General features: G+C 41.9%; 2 protein-coding genes and 1 long non-coding RNA gene across 5 annotated transcripts; 1 reads left to right on the top strand and 2 right to left on the bottom strand.

Annotated features, from left to right (window-relative positions):
* Nucleotides 1-2,737: 2,737 nt before the first annotated feature.
* Nucleotides 2,738-4,431, bottom strand: LOC311197522. 2 transcript variants are annotated; one of them, XR_014617644.1, is made up of 4 exons: nucleotides 4,405-4,427; nucleotides 4,069-4,146; nucleotides 3,373-3,535; nucleotides 2,738-3,168 (listed from the first exon to the last, which is right to left on the bottom strand). It is a non-coding gene; the product is annotated as an uncharacterized lncRNA (long non-coding RNA). The 2 variants fall into 2 exon arrangements; XR_014617643.1 differs by having other exon boundaries at nucleotides 4,069-4,431.
* Nucleotides 4,432-7,666: 3,235 nt separating this feature from the next.
* On the top strand, nucleotides 7,667-13,172 carry BFAR (bifunctional apoptosis regulator; the record flags this gene model as incomplete). Its single annotated transcript, XM_084271159.1, has 7 exons — nucleotides 7,667-7,932; nucleotides 8,528-8,729; nucleotides 9,056-9,225; nucleotides 9,862-10,006; nucleotides 10,242-10,412; nucleotides 10,913-11,115; nucleotides 12,024-13,172. The coding sequence occupies 7 exons, from the start codon at nucleotides 7,667-7,669 to the stop codon at nucleotides 12,214-12,216; spliced, it is 1,350 nt and encodes a 449-aa protein (XP_084127285.1). The 3' UTR covers nucleotides 12,217-13,172.
* Nucleotides 13,173-14,105: 933 nt separating this feature from the next.
* On the bottom strand, nucleotides 14,106-23,364 carry PLA2G10 (phospholipase A2 group X). 2 transcript variants are annotated; one of them, XR_014617635.1, is made up of 5 exons: nucleotides 23,118-23,364; nucleotides 19,020-19,185; nucleotides 16,468-16,574; nucleotides 15,343-15,492; nucleotides 14,381-14,398 (listed from the first exon to the last, which is right to left on the bottom strand). XR_014617635.1 is itself a non-coding variant. In XM_084271192.1 (4 exons), the coding sequence occupies exons 1-4, from the start codon at nucleotides 23,188-23,190 to the stop codon at nucleotides 14,253-14,255; spliced, it is 492 nt and encodes a 163-aa protein (XP_084127318.1). In that variant the 5' UTR covers nucleotides 23,191-23,364; the 3' UTR covers nucleotides 14,106-14,252. The 2 variants fall into 2 exon arrangements, 1 of the variants encoding a protein (XP_084127318.1); XM_084271192.1 differs by lacking the exon at nucleotides 15,343-15,492 and having other exon boundaries at nucleotides 14,106-14,398.
* Nucleotides 23,365-24,248: the final 884 nt, after the last annotated feature.

The raw sequence follows: 24,248 nt of genomic DNA, 5'->3' as shown, positions 1-24,248 counted from the left end.
CAACTGCTTTTGCTCATATCTGTGTTCATCAGCTTCCCTCACCATGTTGTTTCTATGTCTGTGCTCTGCCTTGTCGGGCTTTGCTCCCAGCTTCTCACCTTGGATCAACCTCTGATGGCTGGTAGGACGCAGGAGCTCTTCCAGATCAGCTCAATCACTTGTGGAAATGAAGCAGCAGACCTTGAGCCTTCCTGGAGGGCAGGTCAAAGCCAGTGGTGGATTCAGTCTTCAGGGTTGCTGACATCTTCCACCTGTGAGGAGAGGTTGGATGGGGGAGACCTGTCTGGTTCGTGGGTCACAGGGGGACACTGACCCCATGGTTGAACTCCGAGGAGGAGGTGTGGTCCCATACAGCCCTCTGCAGGGATAGTTTTGATGATACATGTTTTCATGTTATCTTAGCTGCTAGTGTACTCTTGTTTTCAGAGTGCTAAATCCCTGTTAATCCCTGAGTGATAGACATCCAGGAATGCTTTAATTGTGGGCTTAACAGTGCTGCAAATGGCTCTGCTGATACCACCTCCTTGCTGAAGGCAGGAACCCCTGTGGGGTTTGTATACTCTGTGCAATGGAAGAGTCTTCCAGCCAGTTGCTGCACCCAGACTGCTCTGCTGGGGCACCTCCATAGGCTGGAAGCACTCGGCCTGTGTTTTGTTCAGGGCTGATCCCTGTTGATGAACTCTAATTAAAGCCAGTTATGATGTTACTGTGCTGATGGTGCAGGGGGTGGGGTGTCTGGTGCTCCAGTCAGCTCCCCAGTACTCTGGAAGGATTTCCCAGTGCTTCCCTTTGAGAAATCTTTCTATAATTCAGCAGACATCATGGTGATGTTTGTCCAGATGTTAAATTTAAACCCCATCAGCCACCTAGCTATAGCTCCTTGTGCTACCCTCCAAAATTCCATTCCTCTTGGGAACTGTCACTTACCAGAAACCAAACTTGTTAGTTGCCCTTCAGCGAGTTGTAAACCTTTATTCCCCTAATTTTCCCTTGTAAACTGAGCCTCTCAGCACCCTGATCACTCTGGTGTCACTTTATACCCGTCGCTGTTACTTTCAACCCAGTGACAGATGGAAAATAATCTTTGCTCTAAAGATCCCTTGTGGAGGGGGAGTATCTTGCCTGGTAACTTCTATTCTGCTCCATTAACCTTGCTGCTTCTTTGCATAATGTGTTTCTGAAAACTCTGTTTTCTGTGATGATTCAGAAGATCCGTTTGGGTGCAGGGGAGACATCTGCACGCTCGGGTTACAGTCATGCACTGCAGAGCTATTTTCAGCTTCCTTCTGCTGGCTCTCACTGTGGCAGGTTTGGGGAGGCTGGCTGAGATGCACTGGCTCTCTAACGTCACCCTTCATGTGACGGATGTCACAGGGACTGTGTGTCAGTGGGGATGGGGAGCTTTACGGGAAATGCACCCCTCTGGTAACACCATTAATCATAGAACGGCCAGGGCTGAAAGGGACCTTAAAGATCATCAAGTCCCAATCCCTGTCATGGCCAGGGACACCTCTCACCAGACCAGGCTGCTCAAGGCCCCATCCAACCCGGCCTGGAACACCTCCAGGGAGGGGGCAGCCACCACCTCTGTGGGCACCCTATGCCAGGGCCTCACCACCCTCAGAGTGAAGAATTTCTTCTCAATATTCAATCTAATTCTACCCCCTTCCAATTTAAAACTGTTCCACTTCATCCTATCGCAACATGCCCTTCTGAAAAGTCCCTCCCCAGCTTTCTTGAAGACCTCTATAAGGTCTTCTCTGAGCTTTCTCTTCTCCAGACTGACCATCCCCAACACTGAGTGTTATTGATGTAACACTCTCTTAAAAACTGGACTCTGATGTAAGGTCTTGACCAGCTTGCTTATGATGCTGTCCTTAAGCCTCTGGTAAAGTAAAGGAGAGTCTTGACAAGGTTTGTAAAGTAAAGGAGAGTCTTGACAAGGTTTGTCAAGTAAAGGAATCACTGGTAAAAGCTAGGGTGAGAATTTGTCCTGTGTGCTCTTCTTTTTGTACACATTTACTAACAGTAAATGTACAGACATGCAAATTACTGTTTGCAAATGACCCCTCACAAAAAGGAAGGGAAGATAAATACATCACCATTGTACCTTGATGCTACAGCAGAATTAGTGATGTGCTGCAAGTTCATGTTCTGCTTATAGAAGTGTGTTGCTTCTCCTGTGATGGCTGTAAATCCTCCCCCTCAAAACAAGTTGAGAGAAATAAAATGGGTGTTTTGTGATGTCTAACGCTTTCTGCAGGGTGTCCTCCTTGATCTAATACTGGTTGTCAAAAATGAGGGAGAAATGGCTAGTAAATAGAGAGGGGTGAGAAAAATGCTCATATTCCAAATGCTGTTGTGTCATATTGGTGGGTCACAGCTCAGTGCAAGCGTTGTCTGGCACAGCAGAGCAAAGCCTCCATCTCCTGTCCCTTCTGAATTTTCAGGGCATGGGAGAGATGTCATCTCTGCCAAACAAGTGCAGATGCAGCAGCTGCAAGGAGCCATTTTATAGAGAGGACCCAGACGAGCGTATCCTTTCCTGGCTCACCACCCCCTTCCACGAGCACGTGGTGCAGTGCAGCAGGCACTGGGTGTGATGGCTCTGCAGCGTGCTCCCATCTGGAGAGAGTTGTGCCTCCAATAACAGGAGTTCAGGCTGGGTCTCTAGGAAGTGTAGAAAGGAATGATAAAATAAATACTAAGTTTTAAAATATTCAAATGAAACATCACAAACCAGTTCAATATAATTTATCTTCAGAACATTTAAGGTCTTTTCCTAAAGATAAAAGAAAGGGTCTTAGTGAATCACCTCTGAGGTTGAGTAGACCAGGTCTCTTACCAGAAATACTAAAAATATACAGTAAAGCAGTATTACCAGTTACTTGCTTCCAGCTCAAGGTCTGATAAATTAATTTCCTCTGAAATCGAAAAAGCAAGACAATTGTGTTTATTAACACTCCTCTTACAAAAGCGTTGCAAAGCAGTAACGTTCAGTTAAAGCCACTCCATATTCAACTGCAGAAAGATTTTTGAAGCGTGAGTCCCGTGGGAGGCTTTTGCTGAATTCTAATGTCCGGTTGTGAAGATGCTTTCAGAAACTGGCCCTGTACATGGCTCCAGGTCCAGGCTTTCATTTTCTTCATTTTTTAATAAGTCTTCTATCTGTTCCCCGAAAGAAACAGATTATTTGATTCTATATCTATTCTTTTCCTTTTACAGTATTTACAGCTCTCCCCAAAAGACAAGAAAACAAGAAAAAAACCTATTTTACACTGGTAATAAAAATAACTTCAACACACAAACATGCCACTATCATTTATACTTTAGTTTCAACAACATCAGAGATTATTAAACAGTTTTACTTACACTATTTCTCAATGATTTTTTTCTGATCTTCAGGAATTGTCGCAGGACATTTTGTGGCACTGGGGAAATGTAAGACAGAGATCCTGCACCATTGGCATGAGAACGTTTTTCATCATACTGTTCCCTTGCTGTCTTTCTTCTTCCTGTTTTAAATAAGGAATTCCTAAAAACAAACACACAAAAAAACACCCAACACCCCATCAAAAACAAAAATTTGAAAGCTCATCATAATTAAAGACGCATTAGAAACATATGATTTAGCAAAATGTACTACTAACTAAACATCTGCCAGTGTTACACCCACCCCTGAAAGCTCAAAACACATCCTTCCCTTTCAGTCACCTATTCCAGATCCCAATCTTTGTATGTCTATACAGGCTTCCTTCCAGCACATGTCAGATTTAGCTGGTACCACTGGACTATTAATAGCTGCACGCCTCATCCGCACAGGCCTGACAACTGCAGAACACGGTAACAAAAACATTTAACTGCTCTCTTCCCTGCTGGCTGCATCTCTTCGGTCACAGAGAGCAGCAGCACCTATGACCGTGCACCGGTAGCTTTGCTGAAACGTGACTACTGGCGCACGGCGATGGTTGAACCACTGTGTGGTCACCTCAGCTTTCCAAAGCTACACTGGGCTGGTACACTGGCAAACCTGGGCAGCCAGGAGCCACAGCGCAGGCAGGACTGTACCTGAAGACTCCCCATCAACGGCCAGGAAGTCTGACTCTTCAGCGGCTTCATACACTTGGTTCAGGTTATGCTTCAAATCTGCGGGTAGAGGAGTGAAACGCACCCGAGGCCGCCCCCAGCCGCCTCCCGCTGCAGCACCGCCCCGCCTCAGGGCTGCCCCTCGCGGGGGCGGGGAGAAGCCAGGCCCTCCCTCGCCCCGAAGGAGAGGCTGAGCCCGAATGCCGCTACCAGCCGGAGCGAGGGAAGCCGGGACGTCCCCCGCGCCGCCGGCTCAGAACCTCCCGCCGCTTCCGCGAGGCGCCTCCCGAGCGCGGCGCGCAGGGGCCGATCGCTCACCGCTGATCACCACCGGCCCGGGCCGCCACCCGCAGCGACCGCCGAGCGCTTCCGGAAGCCGCCCCGCCCACTCCACCGCACGTCAGCGCCCACGTGAGCGCCTGGAGGCGGCGGGCGAGGCGGCTGCCATTTTCTCCTGGGCGGTGCCTGGCCTGGGGCGCATGCGTAGTTTGCGGTGCCCCGGATTCCCCGGCCTGGCGCGGCTGAGGAAAGCGGCCGGCACGGAGCGGACCCGGCGCTACTGCCGGGGACCGTTAGGCCTGGCAAGCGTGTTTCAGCTGCCTGCCGCGTCATCGCGTGAGGGCGGGGGAGAACAGCCCGGTCAGCAGCTGCGGAGAGTAAGAGCCGTGATAGGGCCGACAGCGGGAAGGAGGCCTCAAGCCACCTGCGTCGCTCTGGAGCGTCGCGAGCGTTGGAAGCTGCCGTCTTTGCCTTTGACAAGGCAGAAGTAGGACCAGCAGGAAAGAAAGGGTGGCAGTTTGCTGAGGGGATACCAGGAGGACAGTGGAGAATCCCCTCCTGCAGCACGTCAAGTGCTCTAATGAAATGCAGTTACTTAATAGTAATTGGAGTATGTGTTAGAGATCAGACGTTTTCTGCCTGGAAAGGAGTAGAAATTTGAAGGAGGAATGGAGAAATGGAAAGAAGGAAAAGGTGATACCCTTAAGTAAAACAAAAACCCAAACAAAAGACTAGATAACTAGATTCTAGAACAAGCAGAAAACTACTTTGGAATCTATAATCGTTCTTACGAACCCTGAACTGTTATTGTTAGAATTTTGTGTTAATAAGGAAGTGGCATGTATACTTGAGCATAAATGCCTATTTATTCTGTCAATAGGAAATGTGTCTAATACCTTTACTACTTTAAAAGAAGGCCAGAAGTGGATTTTGCTTGTTTTGTCACAGAGATAGGAGCTATAATACTGCAGTCTTGCTAAGAGAAGTCCACGTGCAAGGAATGAAGCAGTAATTGTTAAGTAAACCAACTAAATACAGAAGTGTGATTTACAAATACTGGATCATTGCTCAGTTGACAAACAATGAGGGACTTTTATTCCCTTTAGTGGAATAATTTAAAAGTTAATTATTTAGGTTTGGTAACTCAGTTGAACTGGGCTTGCATCAAACCGCAACAAGAACACATTCTTTAAAAAAACACCACTGTGTTTCGTCGTGCAAAAGTCACGTCTCGACAGTACTGTAAAAAGTCATGCCGTTTTCTTGCACGGGACCCCAGTCAGAGGTAAGCAGTAAAGGAACAGAGAGCAATACAAATAATTGCAATGTGGTACATTCTGGTGTGGTAAAGCCAGTCTTTGCGTGAGCCAAGCCGGTGCAGCGTGTGGCAATACCGCAGCCAGAGCAGCATCGACAAGTCCGATCTACTTGTGAGACTGGACCTCTAGCTTTTCAAAATTAGTTTCTGTGAAGGAAGATTACTTGGCTGTGGAGGGCTATCCAGCAAGCATCGCTCAGTCTGCACGAAAATGAACGTATAGAAGGGAAAAGGCGAGTGGAGTAGTGTTTATGTCTGGTGGTTTTAGAAGCTTTGCAGTACAGCACTTAAAACAGAGGCAGGTTCCGCTTACACAGACTGCCGATAAGCTCGCTGCTGCTCAAGAGCAGCACCGGTAGTGCAGCTCTGCTTCCACGCCACGGTCCTGGGACAGGGAGGCCGCTCTCCCGCCTGGCGCCCCCCGTCCCCGACAGAGCAGCGGCGCCGGGGCCCAGCGCGCTCCCGCGGCGGCCGTGCGGAAGCGGCGGGGGGGAGGACGTTCTGCGGCGGGCCCCTGGCAGCCGGCGGGTGAGTCGGGCGGGGGCGGTGGGGCACGGCTCGGCTTCTCGCCTGCGGCTGGCGCGGCCGAGGCTGGGCAGACTGGGCTGCTGCGGAGCGCCGCAAAACCTTCGCCCGTGCTTGTTGCTGGCCAGAGGATGTCCGAATAGCGGCGCTTCGCCGGGCTCCTGGGTGCTGCTGGGAGCGGAGGAAGGGCTGGGCGGGTGCCGCCTCCGGGATGGGCCTTGCTTCGCCGTCGCGTCGCGGCAGGCCCAAGGCAGCAGTGCGGAGGTTTTGGTAGCAATGCAGACGGGAGGAAGCGCGCTGAAGCTGGAAGGAGAAGGCAAGAGAGGAGCTAGTAAGCTTTCTACTTCTGATCCTTCTCTTACTCGGTGCAGAGGCTGAGCGGAGAGACATTTCTGCGCCCGCGGAAGTTTTGCTGCCTCTGTCCCCAGGAGGAAGGGCAGAACGGTCTCTGGTGCACACCCTCGGGTTTATTTCTCCTCTTTTGGGTAATGTTTCAGGTCTGTCTTTTAGAAAGCCATCGGTCGTTGCTTTGCTGGTAAAAGACGTGTTTGTAAGCAGCCTGAGGATCCTAGTTGCAGTGTGGGTTTGTATTCCCGTACTGCTGGTGTGTGTATCTGTATGGTAACTTCTGTTCTTTGCCAGCGCGCGCTTACCTCTCTGTGCCCGATCGGCGTGCGAAGATGGTAACTTAGTAGTAAACAGGAGACACATGGTGGAGACTGAGCGTATTTTGTTTTGGTAGTGCCCTGGGAGAAAATTGTATAGTTTTTGATGGCGTCTAGCATAACGTGACTGGTAAGTCAGTCATCTGGATCAGAATTCTTAAGAAACTAGATACAGCCATTTGAGAGAATGTAGTAGGGGCATCAAGCAAATATATTTGTTTAATTGAATTTTATTTTTAATATTGATCACAGTATCTAGCATTGGCTGTTGTTATATGTTCTATTCCATATGCTTGGAAGGAGCAGTGCTGGATTAAATTAGATCACTGTGTTATACTGGTGGTTTATTTTTGTATTCTCTGATGGTATTTTTTAATATTTCTTTTGATGGGTGTCTTTTACTAAAACCTTGGTTAAAGATACAGTCACAAGTCGTTGAATCATAGTTTTTGTGTTTCACTTTCACATGTTATGTAACACAGGAAAGGAAAATATAGGGAGATTGGGCTCAGCTGTCTACATCTAGAATCCAGTTTTGATTGTAGCTTGCAATTTATATATTGTTGACAAGGTAGAAGATGATGTTTAATTTTGGGGAGAGCTAAGTTAGTTAAAAAGTTTAAAAAACATCAGAGCAACAAAAAAAATTAGCAGTGAATTACACTGCTTGTAATTCCAAATTTTTGTAGTAACTTTTTTCTTAATGAGGTTTATCTTGTTGCTTTGCAGAAGTAATGCCTTGCCTGGTTTGAAAATCTGAGAGAGAATTCTGTTTGTCTAAGGATAAAAGAACATGGAGGAAGATGAGACTTTACAAGGTGAAACGGAGAGGGCAAAAGTTGAATTACACACAACTCCCAGTGTTGGTCGGCGGGTATCAGTTAGTGAGTTCCTTTGCCACTGCTGTTACGACATGCTGGTCAATCCCACCACCCTGAACTGTGGGCATAGTTTCTGTAGACATTGCCTAGCATTGTGGTGGGTATCTTCCAAGAAGAATGAGTGCCCTGAATGCAGAGAAAAATGGGAAGGATTCCCCAAAGTCAACATTCTTCTAAGGTGAGCATACTGTGCCATTTTTAATTTCTAAACCCACCAAAATTAGTTGTCTGATTTGTTGACTTCACTGCAGACTTTTTGTAGTTTATTGGTAACCGAAAGTCACAAGGGCATTTAAATCCTGAAGCCTTTCATGTTCTGCACTTGTACTGAAGTGTCCAAGCTCATTTTTTGCTTGGAACTGAGGGGTGCATATAGTTGGCTTTGTTTGGGTTCCTTTGGTGGTGGGTTCTTGTCCCTTTGAAGTTTTTTGGGGGGTGGTTTTTTACTGTTGAGTCACTTGCATATTTTAATACAGCTGGTTTTTTGCTATTCTTGCTAGTTGGCACATACAGTTCTATTGTCTAGAAATAAGGATTTTTATATTTTTGTGTGATATTTTAAATTCCTCTATCTTTAGAAGCCAAGGAAAAACAATGTCCGGAAGTAATTGACTTAAGTTTAACTTTACTAAATATTAATAACTAATGTTTTATTGCTTTCAAAGATGGCAATATTTAGTAGAGTCTGGAAAACACAAATCCAAAAGTTTGTTCTTTTTCTGAATGTTAAGTCTCAGTGGTTATACTACAATGACAAATATTTTTCCCATTAGGGATGTTATTGAAAAGCTATTTTCTGATGCCATTGAACAAAGAAAAGAAGATATTCAGCAAAACAGTGATGTAGTACGCAGCTTAGCAACCTTCCAAAAATATGGGAATGACCAGATTCCTACAGTTCCGAACACAGGAAGAATTAATCCTCAAGGAGGAGGGTTTTTCTCAGGCGTTCTGACAGCTTTAACTTGCGTAGCAGTAAGTTTCTTCTAGTTGGTTTTCCATATTTACTTCTTAAGCTTGCAATCTAATGTACTTAAATTACATGTGTATAAAAAAGATCATTATCACAGAACAGACCAGCTGAGTGGAATAAACAAGCTAGCATTCATGGTTGTCTGTCAGGAACTACACTCACAATATGCAGCAAGCGGAATTTAGACGTATTGGGTAAAACTTCAGAGTACTTCCTTGTAACTTAAATATTCTAGGGCCTATAAAATGGAAGATTCTACATGTCAGTACCCTTAATGTGGGGGCTTCTTTCTCCTGTCGTTCCCTTCCTTTCCTTCCTCCACCTGTAGGTAGTTCTACTTGGATATCACTGGAATAGCAGAGAATTTGAAGAAGATCATCTTGTCCACAAGCCTGCTGCTAGATGGACTGCTGAGGAAGTGAAGCTTTGGCTAGAGCAGCTGGGTCCTTGGACTTCACATTATAAGGAAAAATTTTTACTGGAGAAAGTGAATGGAAGGTGAGAGGCCCAATTGTCAAGAACAGCTATCATTTGTTTGGACGACTGGAGAGTTTTTATTAGGGATGGTATATTGTTAAAAGACCGAACTTCGCTCCATAGATTTTTGGAATGGTCTGTTGATGTATCAGAATGAAATTCAGGGGAAGTTTAACACTTACAGATAGAAAACTTGAGTAGTAGATACTAAGCAAACTAACTCAAAATCTTCTAAGAACATTTTTAAATGCTGATGATGCAGGCTGAAATGATAGTGAAAGTAAAAGTCTACTAATGTATTATTGACCCCTCCCACCTTTTCCTTCTTGTGAAAATATGCATATGTTATATGCATTGTTGCATTCCTCCAAGGGCTCTGGGTCTGATTTCAGGAGACTGAAGAACTATGTTCAGTAACAGCCAACAAGCTGATAAATTTGCATGTGGAAAGCAGGCAAGAGAAAACTTGAAAAGGAGGATATTTAAAACCCAGGCTCTGAGATGCAGTTGATTCAGAACACTTGATATGGAATGTAATCCAAAAGGTGATACCTTCCATCACTAGCTTATTGTTTCAGTATGTTACTGCTAATTTGTTTGTCATATCTTTTTGGTGAAGAGGCACTGTTTACCTTCTGAATTATTCTGCTTTTGTAGACTCCTTCTAACACTGACAGAGGAGGATTTCATGAAAGAGCCTTATAGTATAGAGAATGGTAACCATAGAAAAGCTATTATGGCAGAACTGGAATGTGTAAAAACTTTAGGCGTTAAACCACCGCAAAATCTTTGGGAATATAAGGTAAATTTATATACAGTCTGTCATGTATATTAAGTATTTTAAAAATATCTCTAAAAGAAAATTCTTTTAAAGCCAGGAGGAGTATTAAGGTAGTAGAATTACCCTTGTAGAAACTGCTCAGTTTTATGAGCTCTTGTATTTCAAAAATGATTCTTTGAAAAATGATTGTCAGACAAATCTGAGAACTGGTATGTCCATTTTATTTTTTCATTGTTTGAAATTTGTTACCTTTCAGGCAGTAAACCCAGGAAAATCACTCTTTCTTTTGTATGCACTGAAGAGTTCTCCAAGACTCAGTCTGTTATACCTGTATTTGTTTGATTACACAGAAGCTTTCCTACCTTTCATCCACACAATTTGCCCTATGCAAGAAGACAAATATGAAGATACTGTCACAAAACTACTAGTAAGTGTTCAAAATGCCAAATATGCTACTTGGTTTAGATACAAGCATTTTAAGACCAGCAGTATGAAAACACATTATGAAATTATAAGCATGTCGTAATACAGTTTTATTAAAAGTCATACAAATTAAGTGGTTTCTTGATTGTATTGCATGTGATCATTGGTGTAGTGACCATTAACTTTAAGATTGATTTAAGGATCTTAAGACTTCGAATCAGTGAAACTAATTTTTTTTTTAAGTTTACATGACTATACATAGGCTGTTCACTCAAAATACCTATATTTTAACAAATAGCATTGTAAGTTTTGTCTGTCTATGATGTTCTATAAGTTAATTGAATACTGGGTTATAGTACTATATACCAGATGGTATAGTGGAGATAAATTACTATTTTCAATGTATGAAAATACAATTTTAAAACGAGTAGTGGAAGTAAGCCAGTATTGTGTCTGTCTGTTTCATAGGAAATCAATTAACAGTCTTTTTATTCTAATTCACAGGACCTTAAAGATCCTTCTTGGAAACAGTGGAGAGAATTCATTGTAAAGTATTTATTTTTGCCATACCAGCTGATAGCTGAGTTTGCTTGGGATTGGCTGGATGTGCACTACTGGACATCAAGATTTATAATTGTAAATGCCATGTTGCTCTCTGTTCTGGAATTATTCTCCTTCTGGAGGCTCTGGTCAAGAAGAGAATTGAAGTAAGTCTTGGTGAGCTTGTTGAAGAGCATAGGAAGTATGTGGCTTTATAAATAGAACGTTAACGGTCTTGGGATTTCACAGTTGCTCACTGAAATTACAGTGTCTAACCGCAACGCTGAGGTTAGTAAGAATCTGAATCTGCACATATACACTAGTACTCATGCCTGAATATCTTTATTTCTCTGAATACTTGAAAGGGTTCTTTGTAGCTGGTTTTACTGATCAGATGTAGTAGGTGTGGTAATGGTAATAAGCGTGCTCTTAACCACTGGGTAAATATTAACTCTTACCCTGACAATTGCCTTTTATGGTAACTGGCATTAGCTGTAAGCTGAGAACTAAATACATAAGAATTTTGTAATGATATGCTTACAGTATAGTTACTAAAGGATGGGTCCTTGTGATCATAAGTTACACTGATTCTATTTCTGGTAGAATGATCAAAATTTCTCTTTTCAGTTGCTGCTTTAGCCTTAAATCAAGCATACTAATACTACTTCGTAATTGCTGTGACCTTGTTTGATAGCTTTTAGAATTTTCATAGGAAAAACTCTGGCTTGGTGTGTACTGGGTTTTCACTTTCTCCGCTTACAGCCAGGGGCAGAGTGTGTTCAAAAAGAGTGAAGTACATGGGCATCATCCATGACAGACCTGGAATTTGACCACGTTAACTGGCTGCGCTCTGTGTTGTGGATAAATTGACGTAATACATCCTTAAATAAAAACTGGCATTACAGTATTTTAAGAAGGGGGTTTTTTGAGTGCAAAATGATGTTTTAGAGGTATCTGAGTGGGAGCTAAGTGATTTGAGGCTGCAGTATGTACTAGATTTTCTTACAATGTGTAAAAACAAAACAGAAAGTTCCTCCAAACAACTTATTCCTTTCTCCTCTTACCTTTTCCACAGGACTGTTCCTCACAGAATGTGGAGACATTTCTGGAAAGTCTCAACACAGGGTCTTTTTGTTGCCATTTTTTGGCCTTTTATTCCTCAGTTTGTCTGCAATTGTATGTTTTACTGGGCCTTGTACTTTAACCCAATTATAAACATTGATCTTGTGGTTAAAGAGGTAAGGCGCTTGGACACGCAAGTGCAATGACTTGGCATTGGAACTTTTGAGCTGTTTAGCTTAAAAAGAATGCTTAAATTAAGCTTTGCTTCTTTATATATGTGGCAGCAAAAGTGATGGATTATGTTAATTTAAACATACAAAAAAGCCTTAAGGTAAGTTACTCTTAAACAAACCAGCTGATTCCAAATCTGAGGATGGGTTTTACTGTTGGAAACAGATTTTCTATTGAAAAAAGAAAATAAACTGCATTCCTGATTTATCTATGTAAAACTTTCACAGTCACATCACCCTCTGCTTGATCAAATTAAACTTTTTCTGTTCTGTCTTGAGCATTATGGTTATTTTCAAGCCTGCCTTAAAATCAGCATCTTCTGTTTTGTTGCTGGGTTGGTTTTTGTAACTTAGACTTTCATGCCAGCAGTGTCCTCCTCAACTTAAGCTGGGCAAAGGAAAGTGCTTCCTGGATAAACTTGATATTAAAAGTACTTCAGTGTTAACTAAAAAATATGCAGTCTCAGAGTTTGTTCTGAAATTCCTGCTGTTGGAGGCAAAAATGGTTTCATTTTTATTGTCATTTGGAAAATGTGGTGATTTCCAGTCAGAATTTTTTATTCAGATCAGTTAAACTCCCATGAATAGCTTCTTTAAAGATCTCTTCTTGAATTCTTTTGCTAATTCTTAAATTCAGGGTTATCTCTCAAAAAGGATTATTTTGGAAAAGTGACTGTGCACTGTAATTACATCTTACTTGTAGTATAATGTGTCTGTCTAATTCTGTGAGCAGATATTGACAGGACAGTTATTTGGTGTGAACAGGACTGCCATTTGTTTTTGTATGGGTTTTGACTGAAGCAAGAGTTAGATTTTTCAAGAGCTTTGTTGCCTTGCATTCTATATTGGTTTTCTGTGAGGTTTTTTTTATTATTATTTGTATCATCAATCAAACACCTATGAATATTTTTAAAGATTAAAGTCTTTTGAAATCATCATCCTTCCTAAAGAGGCATTTTTTGGTGTGTTTTATATTGAAGTACTTGTCATTAGCTTTGACTTGTGCAAGCTTGTTATGCAACAGCTCATGTTTAGGTAAGTTGAGGTGAGTGAGTAAACACATAAAACACTCCTGGTTCTTTTAAAATTATCGGCTATTAAAAATTCTATTATTTAGTAATTTGTGGTACTGCTTTCTCTTCCTAAAAGGTATTGAAAATACTATGAAGTGACCCTAGGTAAAACCATCTTTACGTCCTTTTGAGGCATACACACTTCCGAACTTTGCAAACTCAGGCAGCCCTGGATGAAACACTTATGGGAAAGGCTGTTGGTCCCAGTAACTGCTACTTTTTTCATGCATCTGTCTTGGTGATGGTTTGCATTTGTATTTCTACATCTTGTTCTGAAATTTGAAAGGTAGAACTTCTCCCCATGCCCACAGAAAACTCACGTAGAACAAGTAGCTTGAGCCATAACAAATACAAAACTTCTTAGAAAACAGTATTGAGAAAGTAAATACTAGAAAAAAAATATACTATGCTTTTTTTTTTTCCCCTCCTAATACAGATAGGACTAATTAAGGTAAATGAGATGCAAAAGTTAAGTTAGGCTTCATAACAGATGTTTAATACATCAAGCATTTCTCTGGTTCAAAGTTAACAAATGTTAAGGTAAATGTTAGTGGAAGTTTGATTAGTGTCTTACAGCCAGTGGAGGAGAGATTAAAAGCTTATACTGAATGATATTACAAATATGAAAGATAAGTTAATATGAATTAATTACTCCTTAATATGAATATGATTCAGTTACTCCTTAAGCTGATAAACTCAAATTGCTATTTAGTCAAGAAAAGCTTACACATAACTAATGAACTTGCATTTAGTCTGTGCACTGTAGAGGTAACGAAGAAGATAAATGTTTATTTTGGCTACTCTGGGGTGGAGAGGTTAAGGTGGCAAGAAGGAGGATCCAGAAAGGGGAAGATCATTTGTTGTCACTACTGTGACAAAAAAAAAGTTATTTTAGATTTGAATACATACAGAGTTTTCATAGAGACTGATGTTGTATATCTAATACCTACACAATGGCTGAATCTCACCACACATAAAATCTGGCCACAAAAGGTATTTTTTATGATAGGGAGCTTTAGAAAAACATTTGGCGGCTTCACGGTCACATTCACATGCCATTTTTTGACATTTGTCTTCTAGAGATTCTGAAAAAAAACCACAGTAACACAAACACAGATGTTAGTTTGAGGTAACTAAAAGTACCAAAGAGAATAATAAGAATTGCTACTTCATGTTCCATATTTGCCATATAAATGGCTGTTATATTTCAAGTGCGATAGGAACTACATGGGGCTTTAGTAAGACTTCATTGGAGGTCTTTCATGTTCTTTAGACAGAGCTCCATTCTAGGACATCTCAGCAACAGAGAATATAGAGCCACAGTTTGGTTTACCAACAATTGATAATTAGTGGAATTATTTCGGGAGATGAAAATACAATCATTGGGTAAAGATGTAAATACTCTTCATGTTCTTTAATAAAGGAACTCTGATAGCTGATTCCTCTTTAGAAAGTGGTATGTGACCCTCCCTGCATGTCCTCTTGCTCTAGCAAAGTTGAGTTTGGGAAGATACTGGACATTTCACACATGCTTTTATCTACTAAAGGATATGACATTAAACAAGCTACTAAAGAATATAATACCAAAATTGCATATTTAACATGATGCAGAAATGTTCTGTGGTCAGCTCAAATTGCCCACCACTTTTAATAAGGCATTCAGTAAGAAGTTGGGTAAAGTGTGTTTTAAGTAGGATAAAATCTGTGGCCATATTTCTTTTATAATTGTGGTGGTGTAATTTAACAGATGATGGGCATGAACATTTTCTTCTACAGCAATGCATTTCAGTTCTGTTATGCCAACCTAGAAATAGGGGCGGGGGGGGATGTTTCTCTCTGCAGTGGTCTGTAAATTGAAGAATCCTTGATTGTATTTTGTCTGAGTATTTAACATTTTTAAAACTTAGCAGAATCCCTGCTTGAGACTGGCCTAGGAGAAGCACAAGTGTTCAGTTTTGTGAATGACTCAATTTCTGCTGTGAAATGGGAAGTTTTCTTAATTTATATGTGTCCGCTGCACCTAGCTTACCCTAAGAACAACTCAGCATAAACAGCATAAGAACTATTCCTTGTTGCTGCTCCAAACTTTATCTTCTCTGTGGGACTTTGTTTCAGGTTTGTTCCTTGATGCCATGCCTACTGTCTTGGCCAGTATTTTAAAATATTGTCAGCCTCTGGTCTGGAACAGAAGTAGAACCTTTACAGCCAAATACAAGTGGACTGTAACTCGACATTTAGACAGTGTGAGAGAGAAGATGCTTAGTACTTCTGCAGCAGAGGAGGAAATCAGCAACTTGGGGTTCTGCATGAGGTAGTCACTTGGGCAAAGTAAAGGCTAAGCTGTGGTAGTCCGAAATTCAGACTCGTAAACAAGTTTTATGAAAGGGTTTTTGTGGTGCAAATAATAACCAATTTTCAAGCTGATGTGCATTCTAGGTAGTAGCATAAAATTACCTGCAAGTACCTGGCCTAGGACCTGAGTTTAAAAAACAAACCAACAACCAAAAACCCCAAACAACACACACATACACACACGCACAAACCTAAACAAAAAAACCCCAAACAGCCATAAAAAAGCCCAAAAGCTTAAAACCATAAGAAAACCCCCTGCTAACCTGGGGCACTTGTGAGAAGTTACAGTTTCAAAACGTCTTTGAATTATTGGAAATACTGGAAAATATTTGCTAAATCCTGTTTCTTTTTCCTGTTAAATATTTGGGTTTTGGGTTTTAGAGGTATCTTTGTCCTTCTCTTACACTGAAGCCTGGCAAGTATATAGTATTTCGGAGCCATTGAACAACATTTTATCTGGATGTGGTCAGGCATTTATTGCATCTTGTACACTAACGATGTAAGTATTTCAAAACTAACATTTTATGGTTTGTGGGCATGTTACTTCAATAAATAAACATACTCATCAAATATCCTATTACCTCACTGTTTGAAATGGTAAGTTGTAATAGTGGATTCGTTCATAAATTGCAGTTGCTAGCAGTGGGCTGTGCAACTGATCAGTGGTAGGTATGTCAAAAACTTGTCCATCATAAACTTATCATTAATTAAGAAAATGTTTTTCTGTGGAGTCAATGGCACAACCAGAGGTTAAAAAAACCCAAACAAACAAAACCCCCCACACCTGTAGCTGTTCACTCACCACACACAGCAGCATTGTCTTCACATTCCCACTGGTAACTTTCTATCTTAGGGTGACAACCTGCTTGTTCTGCCTTGCCATAGCAGCAGTCATGGTTAAAGCAGCACCTGGAGGAAGAGAAGTGGGCTTGCTTTAGTTCATACTGTCATGATTTACAACAGTTGAATGGCTTTTATCAGCATGTTTCTACAGGCTGTGAAGTAGTAAAACAGTGAATGATGCAAATACATAAACCATTGCCTGCCTGGGAATCAAAATGGGGAACCTGGAAAACAACCGTTACTCGTTCATATAATCAGTGATGAGGACAATGATACGCATTGATCTAGCTGAGCTTCCTCATAGATGAAAATACAAGGAATCTCTAAATCCACTTTAGTTGTTAACACAATTATGTGGTTATGCCTTTCTCCCAGCCCCTTCCAAGAAAAAGATTAAATACCAGAATAGTCTGTCAGCTAACAAATAGCGTATTTTTCTGCTGGTTGTTAATGCTACTGTAGTATTTACTAACAGGGAAGGGACGTGAAGATTTGTGAGGCTGTAGCATGCTATCCTAAATGTTGGCTTACAGCAAAGTCCTTGGATGGTGGTAGAAAAGGTGAGAGCAGGTGCAACGTGCAGCAATTAATAGGTATGGGTGCTGTTTAATGCCACATTGTAACTAAAACTGTGTGTTCAGTATCATTAGAAAATTTGGAACACTGTCCAGAATTATGGTTTCAAAATTCTGGTTGTCATAACTGGGACAAGGAATTCACAGACTTTCTGTCACGTGGTGTTGCTGAGCAATAGAGAGGAGCATTAATGGCATATTTTAATGCTGAGAAAAAGAATTACTCTTCTGGTGTAGAGTCACTGGAAGCACAGAATAGCAAGTAGAGAAGGTAACAAGGACATGAAATTAGACAGTTTATAGGGGGGCTTGCTACAAATTATACTCTTTTTTTTTAACTCCATGGGACAACAGGATGAATCCACAAGCTGTTTGCCGTCATTGAGTTTTCTCCTGGTAGCCTAAAAGCATCATATTATAGCAGGCAGGTGATGTTTAGATGGTGTTTAGATTGCCTGAGGAATTTTGGTCTGCAATAGAAAAAATTAATGCTGTGACCTCTGGCTTGCAATTACTTTTTTTCCCCTATGCTTATTAAATAATTACTTGGTAAATCCACACAAATCAGCATTTAAAAATCCCATGGTATGTAACAGCTGAACAGCACATGATTGTGAAGGGGGCATCCATTTCATGCATAGAAATTTAAAAAATTAATAAAAAACGGATGCTTGAGGATTTTATTGCTTTTATAAGATAAAAATACATATGATTGTCTCCATTTGAAAATTTCTGTTTATAAGTGGCAGGTAAAAAAATCTGAATTACAGTATTATTTGAGTAATTCAGTTATAGATGGTTCTTCAGATTTTCTGTACTTTTACTTAACTTGTTTGGCATAATTCTAAATCTAAACAGCCACAGTGTAGCTCTAAAGAAATCACACTTGGTAAGAATGCTTGTCTCTGTGTTCAGTTGGTGCAACTCTTGATTCTGTTCAAATGCTGCAGACCAAGGACACTCACTTCTGGCTTGTTCTTAACAGTCTGTAGCTATGAAAACCCAGACCACAAACAGCTAACCATCTTTGGTGATAAAGCAGCATCTTCCTATTGTGGGACTTGCAAAGTAAAACAATTGCCTACAATGAAAGACTGGCAAACTTGAGGTTCTCCATCACCTTCAGGTATAGAATGACCAGGATTAATAATAGTCCTTCTTTTTGTGTGTGCTGCCAGTCTATGAAGTAGCAACTACATTCTAGAAAACTGTCTTTAAAATAACAGATTACACATCCAAACCTTGAAATATGTAGGCAAAGATTCTAAAAGTTTTAGGTCTAAATCACAACTTAAAGATTTATGAGAGCTTGAGATGTCACATGTAGTGGGGAAATGAATCATTACAATGATAAACTTGAAAATATAAAACAGTTAACTACTGTAACAGAAAATCATCTTCTGTCAGCTGATGTTAAATTGATGGTAGCCAATATGCTGAGATGTGGTTTGAAATATAAAAGTCTGTTTTGGAATTATTTTACTAACAATTCAAGTTATTTTTCAACAGGACAAATTTTGAATAATTTTCTGTTATTTTGAGTAGTAATAAAATAGGATGAATGTCAGTAGAATCAAAAGACTTTTCTGTTGTAATTTTTGATTTTTTTTTTTTTTAACTTTTGTAGCTAGATTGAATGTTTGAGCTTTAAAGCGTCTCTGTGACTTTAGTTCTTCAGCCCTTGGCCAAACAACAACAGAAGAGAAACTCAATTGTACCGTGAATCCATTATTAATGCAACAAGAGTTTGAGTTAAAGGCAAGTAGACTCACGTAGATCTACAGTAACAGAATTTTAATGGTTAGAGTTTCTTGGGAGTCTGAGTCCTGTTTAATTCAGTTCCCTCATGGATACTAAATAGGCCTAATTAATCTTTTGTCCTTTTGCTGTCATCTGCATACATTCAGCACTTAATTGCTCAAATAGTTACTCATACCAGTCTACTCTGTCCTTGGGCCATCCTCTTCCTCCCAGACCACAGTAGCATCCATAACGTAGGTAGGCAAAAGGAGATCGTCCTGTAGTACATCTAATGGCTCCAGCTAATTCAAGAATTCCTCTTCGATTTCTGAAATGGGCTTCCCCAGAAGTGTCTTTGTAAACTGTGGAAGAAAAAACCTTCAGTGAATCAAACATGCAGATATAAAATAGTCTGGGAGGGTGGTTGTTATTTTTTTTAACTTTGGTAATGAATGCCAGTACTTAATAGTTTTCTCTTTGATACTTTGGGGCCACACTGCTTGATCCAGTCCCTTTTTACCTCAGTCTACAGAGAGCACAGTACCAAACAACATTGTGAATAGCTGCAGTGGTTTCCTCACATCAAGACAGCATGTTGTGGTGTTAAAACTGGCAAGGGCAAGCCTGGGTTCTGTGGTCTAGGTCCACTGATCTGGTAAGATAACATGCCCTAACTGTTGCAGTATTTTCTCCTTACCAAAACATGCAATTTTGCCCATGTTGTTATTTTGTAGAATGTAATGCTTTATGTTTGAATAAACCTGTCCTCTGTGGTGGGGATATGTTTTTCCTCATTTTTAAACAAAGAAGCTAAGTGGGTGGGGTGGGTGCTTGTAGTAATTCCCAGGGAAATTAGAAGAAGGTTTGCTTATTTTTTTGCCATTTAATTTTGTTTGGGTTGTGTTGTTAGTGGGATTCTCACCATTGTTTCTCCAGAACAAGACTGCATTTAGGAACTTTATTTTCACTGTCCCTTAATGGTACTAAAGTAGTAGGTCCTCAAGAGCAGGTAAATGTTGAGACACCAGGTAGCGTTTTTTAGGGCTTCATGTCATCCTTCAGGTTGAGCCATCATATCAGACCCTTAATGGTAACAGGCAGCAGCATTTCCTTGCAATGCAGGCTCCAAGCTACTTGGAGCACTTAAGAAGCTGGATGAATGCAAAATAAATTAGCGGAAGGCCACTGATTAAGTTGTCTTACTAATTAAACTAATGATTTATTTTTGTATGAGAACAGTTTGTAAACCTTAACTCCCAAAACTGGATACAGATTGGAAAAGACAAAGAACCAGTACATGTGAGAGACAGAGACAAGTATTCCTACAGGTTTGATGCTGTTTCCCTGAAAGATTAGTATCATCCCCATGTGTCTAGTCTGGGTTGGTTTTGTGGTTTATTTTCATGCAGATTGTGTACACCTCTATTAAACACGATGTTGTGGGGGAGGAAAAAGGGAACTAGATTGCGCTTATTTTAATTCATTGCTTCATAATGTGTCTGAAAAACAAACATACCAACTCTGAGGCTTCTTTAGGCACCATAAAATAGCAGATGAAGAAAGAAAAAGACTCAAAGAAATCTATACAGTTGTCTTTGATCTCTTAGTCATTACAAAAGCCATGAGGTGAATTTCTGAAGACTGAAATTAAGTAAACGCTAAAGAAAACCAGGGAGAATGTAACAGCAAGCAATCACATATTTGTGTTCTGCTCCCGTTGCCCAAATTGGAGCCCTGCTGTGTTTGGGGAGTTTGAACTTCAAACTTAGTTTGTTACCAGTATGTGCTCTTGAGAGCTCAGTTTGTGCTAAGTGCTGTACATTATGATGTCTTTGCAAGATCTTACGCACTATACCTTCTCGCTTTGCTATTTCCTAGTTTTCTGAATAGCTTACAATAGTATTTCAAAATCCAGTCTCTTAAATTTCTATAGGGAAAATTGAGGAAAACCCCCTCATTTTAGAAACATTATTTTTTGTGAAAAGTTGTATTTCCCATAACATTTTACTCTTTGTAATGTGCACAATGCAAACATTGTATACTTGTTTTTGTAGGTATACACTGAGATGCATGGCTCTGCATAATTATGATACATAACTACCTTGTTTATTAGCAACTAATAGAGTCTATTATGTTTTGTGGATTCAAAAAGAAACGTTAAGCCATTCTTTCCAAGACTGACACCAGAGAAACATTTTTTTTTATGTTAAACATCTATAGTTTCCTATGGTGACATTTCCTATGTACAGTCACAGTGTTCCAGGGCATCAGAACTTGAAGCCTGGACATAAGCAGGCTTTCTGATACATCTCCGAGGCCTTGCCAGAAGTGGAAGCCTCTGAACCATATGCATTACAGAAACTTCCTCTTTTTTTGCTTAGACTTGTTCCTCATTTCATGAGCCATCAGAAATGGCCCTTTTCTCCTCATCATCTTGCCCAGACTACTTACGTGCTATCTCCACAAACCGTTCCCTTGTGAAGTTTTTAGGAGGATAAATTTGCCTCTTTTGATCCTGTAGACCCAGCGTTGAGAAACAGGTAAATTGCGTTTTCCTTCCTCCTCACTTCCTGTGGAACAGGTGACTGAGGACTGACTCAGACCTGTCGGCCTGAAGCCGGGTGCTCTGTAATGATCACTCCAGGCTGGCAGAAGCAGTGGAAACATCGTTCATCACTTGGCTTAATGTTATTCTGGAGGTTTGTGCTGTGCAAAGGATCAAGTCTGCAGGATGATCAAAATGCAGAAGGAATAACAGGGCCATGCTGAGGGCAGGAAGTAGAATTGGGGCAGTGAGCTTGCTGAGACCTTAAGTTGGCCCCATTATGCAAGCACCTTACCTTATGCTCTTTAATCATGTGATTGCCTTTTTTCCCTGCCCCCAGACCCTGCTTCATTCTGTGCACAGAATCTGTTACAAGAATGAATCGAGGCTCTTGTCATTAGGATCATTCTATTTGCATGTGGTTTCATGAATTTGCAAGCTGTGTAGGAATATATAAAAAAGCGCAACACAAAAGAAAATCTCTTAATTGAAGCAGCTAAGTGCTATTCTGAAAAATTGATTTTATCCTTACAGCTATCAAAGGTTTAGCATGAGGTTAATTTAATCATTTTAAAGCAATGTTTATTAGTAGTATGCTCCCAGCCTGCTGAATATTCTGGGGTTGAGTATCAAACTACTGGAATACTCAGTGAGAGACAGGTAGTTGTTCCACATACTTTGAAATAGCCATAGGTAAAATCGGGTTCTTATGGGTCACCATGAGAACCTAAAATCACTGGAATATTTCTTTATGTCAGCCCCCCTACCTATCTGAGGAAGAGGGATGACAATACAGTTTCACAGTAGCATGACAGTTTGTTCAGATACTATACTGATGAATACCTCAGAAAACCTATGAGGCAATGGACTGTAAATGACTACAACTGGTCTTTAATACTCCTTAATAAATAGGACATAGGAGACACACCAAAAAAAACCCCAACAAACCAAAACCAAGCCAAGCAAACAAACAAAAAAACCCAAACTTGTATAGTGAGTAGCTGGCTATGCTCAGGTATGAGGCAGGGGTCCTTTAATTACATTCTCATGTCATGACTTAGAATGAGTCGGTCTTAGTGTCAGAACAACCCAGTTACGGTTTTGCAGGCAGTCTCAGTTCTTACAGCTCCCAGCTTTTGAACTGCTTTGTAACTCAAGTGGGGCAGCTCTCTCATACCTCGAATGAGAGTGGGTAACTGTACAGGCTTTGTAGAAAAATTGTTATTACAGGTGCCAGCTGCGTTCTCATTTAAATGCCGAGTGTTCTAAGCCGCTTGCACGTTACCGATGAATTGTGACAAATGTGACGTGAGACCCCCCAGCAGAACTCCCGCGTCTCCCTTGCCGTTGAGACCCGGGTGCGCTGCCAGCGCCCCGCCCGCCGCGGCGCTCGGCTGGCACCCCAGTTTGCCGCTCTGCTGTCACGTTGTGCCCAAGCGCGTCAGACAGTTTTTCGAAGTACCCCTTTTAAAGCGATCACTTCCCGTGATCACTTCTCCCAACACCTTTTCCTCTCCGCCCCCCCCCCAGTCCTTGCTTCGCCCCCAGACCAGCCAAGCCCCGTCCCCCAGCGTACCGGCGCCCTGAGACTGGCGAGCGCGTCCAGCGGACGCGGCCCGGGGCGGAGTTGCTGGACGGCGGCGCTTCCCCGCCGGGAAGGACCGGCTGCCCGGCGCGCTACTCGCCCGGCGTCGGAGCGTCCCGGCCCAGGCTGAGCCGTGTCACGGGGCCCGCAGCGGCTCTACTCACCGGCCGCCAGCAGAAGCAGCAGCAGCAGCAGCAGGGGCGGCCGCAGCGGCGGCGCCGGGCGCCGGGGTCCCATGTGCAGCGCGGCGGGCGGGTGCGCGCGGCTCGCGGGGCAGGCAGGGATGCGGCCGTCAGCTGCAGCGCCTTGCTCTGGGAGCGGTGTGTGGGTGTGAACCAGAGCAGCTGTGTGCCGGCTCTAAAGGGCTGCTTTCTGCCCCGACTCAGGGCCCCCGGAGCCAGGAGGACCATGCTCTGCTGTCCCTCTGGCCAGAAGGGAGGAGCTGCCGCTGGAAGACCTGGGGGGAGCTGGGACCTGTGTCACTCGGGCGACAGAGCGCCGGGGGGACACAGAGGGAACGCTGTAGTCATGTTCCCAGGGACTCCACTCCACCTCCAGGACTTTCCTGCTCTGGTAGCTATAACTTCTCTTTGAATCGTAGCACTTCCTAGATAGTCTAACCCCGAGTTAGACGGCGGTGAGCTGTGTTACACCGGCGAGCGTTTATAAATGTGTTTTACCTGGCGTCTGAATTTGCCAAAATTAATTTCCTGATTGCCAATTTTTTTTTTTTTTGAGGACTATAAAAACCAATTCCTAAACTGATTATGGGTATTTTTACTCTCAAATGACTTTTTAACCTGCCCTCAATCAAAATATTTCTTTTGCACATCGTGTGATCTCTGTGCATTTTTGCCATTCCCTTTACAGCTCTTGTGTTCTTTTGTAAAATGTACAACTAGATGCCACGTTGCAGCCACAGTTCCGTTGCCCCTCTCAACACACAGACAATGCCACTTCCTTTACTATTTTTTCCTTGCTCATACATTCCAAGTATTTTGTCAGACCTTGTATTACCATACTGAAACTAGTGCTTTTCCCGCAATCAGGACTCCTGAAAATTTGGTTATTGATTTGTGTGTTTTTGGGGGGGTTGTTTGGGGTTTTTTTGGCATTATTATATTCCAGGAGATGACTCCCATTGGATCCCACAGAGGCCTACGCTGCTAGGATAAGGAAGGAGAGAGAAAGACACAGGTTCTTTTATGGAACTTACCAAGAACTTTTTCTTGACCATGTCCTCTTGCTACTGGGGAGCAGCTGGTAGTTCTGGGGTGTTTCTTAGTTAATGGTAT

The sequence above is a fragment of the Gallinula chloropus genome (genome assembly GCF_964237585.1).
Source record: "Gallinula chloropus genome assembly, chromosome: 15".
Taxonomy (NCBI): Eukaryota; Metazoa; Chordata; class Aves; order Gruiformes; family Rallidae; genus Gallinula; species Gallinula chloropus.
Note: the sequence above shows the minus strand (reverse complement) of the source record. Positions and strands in the feature narration are given on the sequence as shown.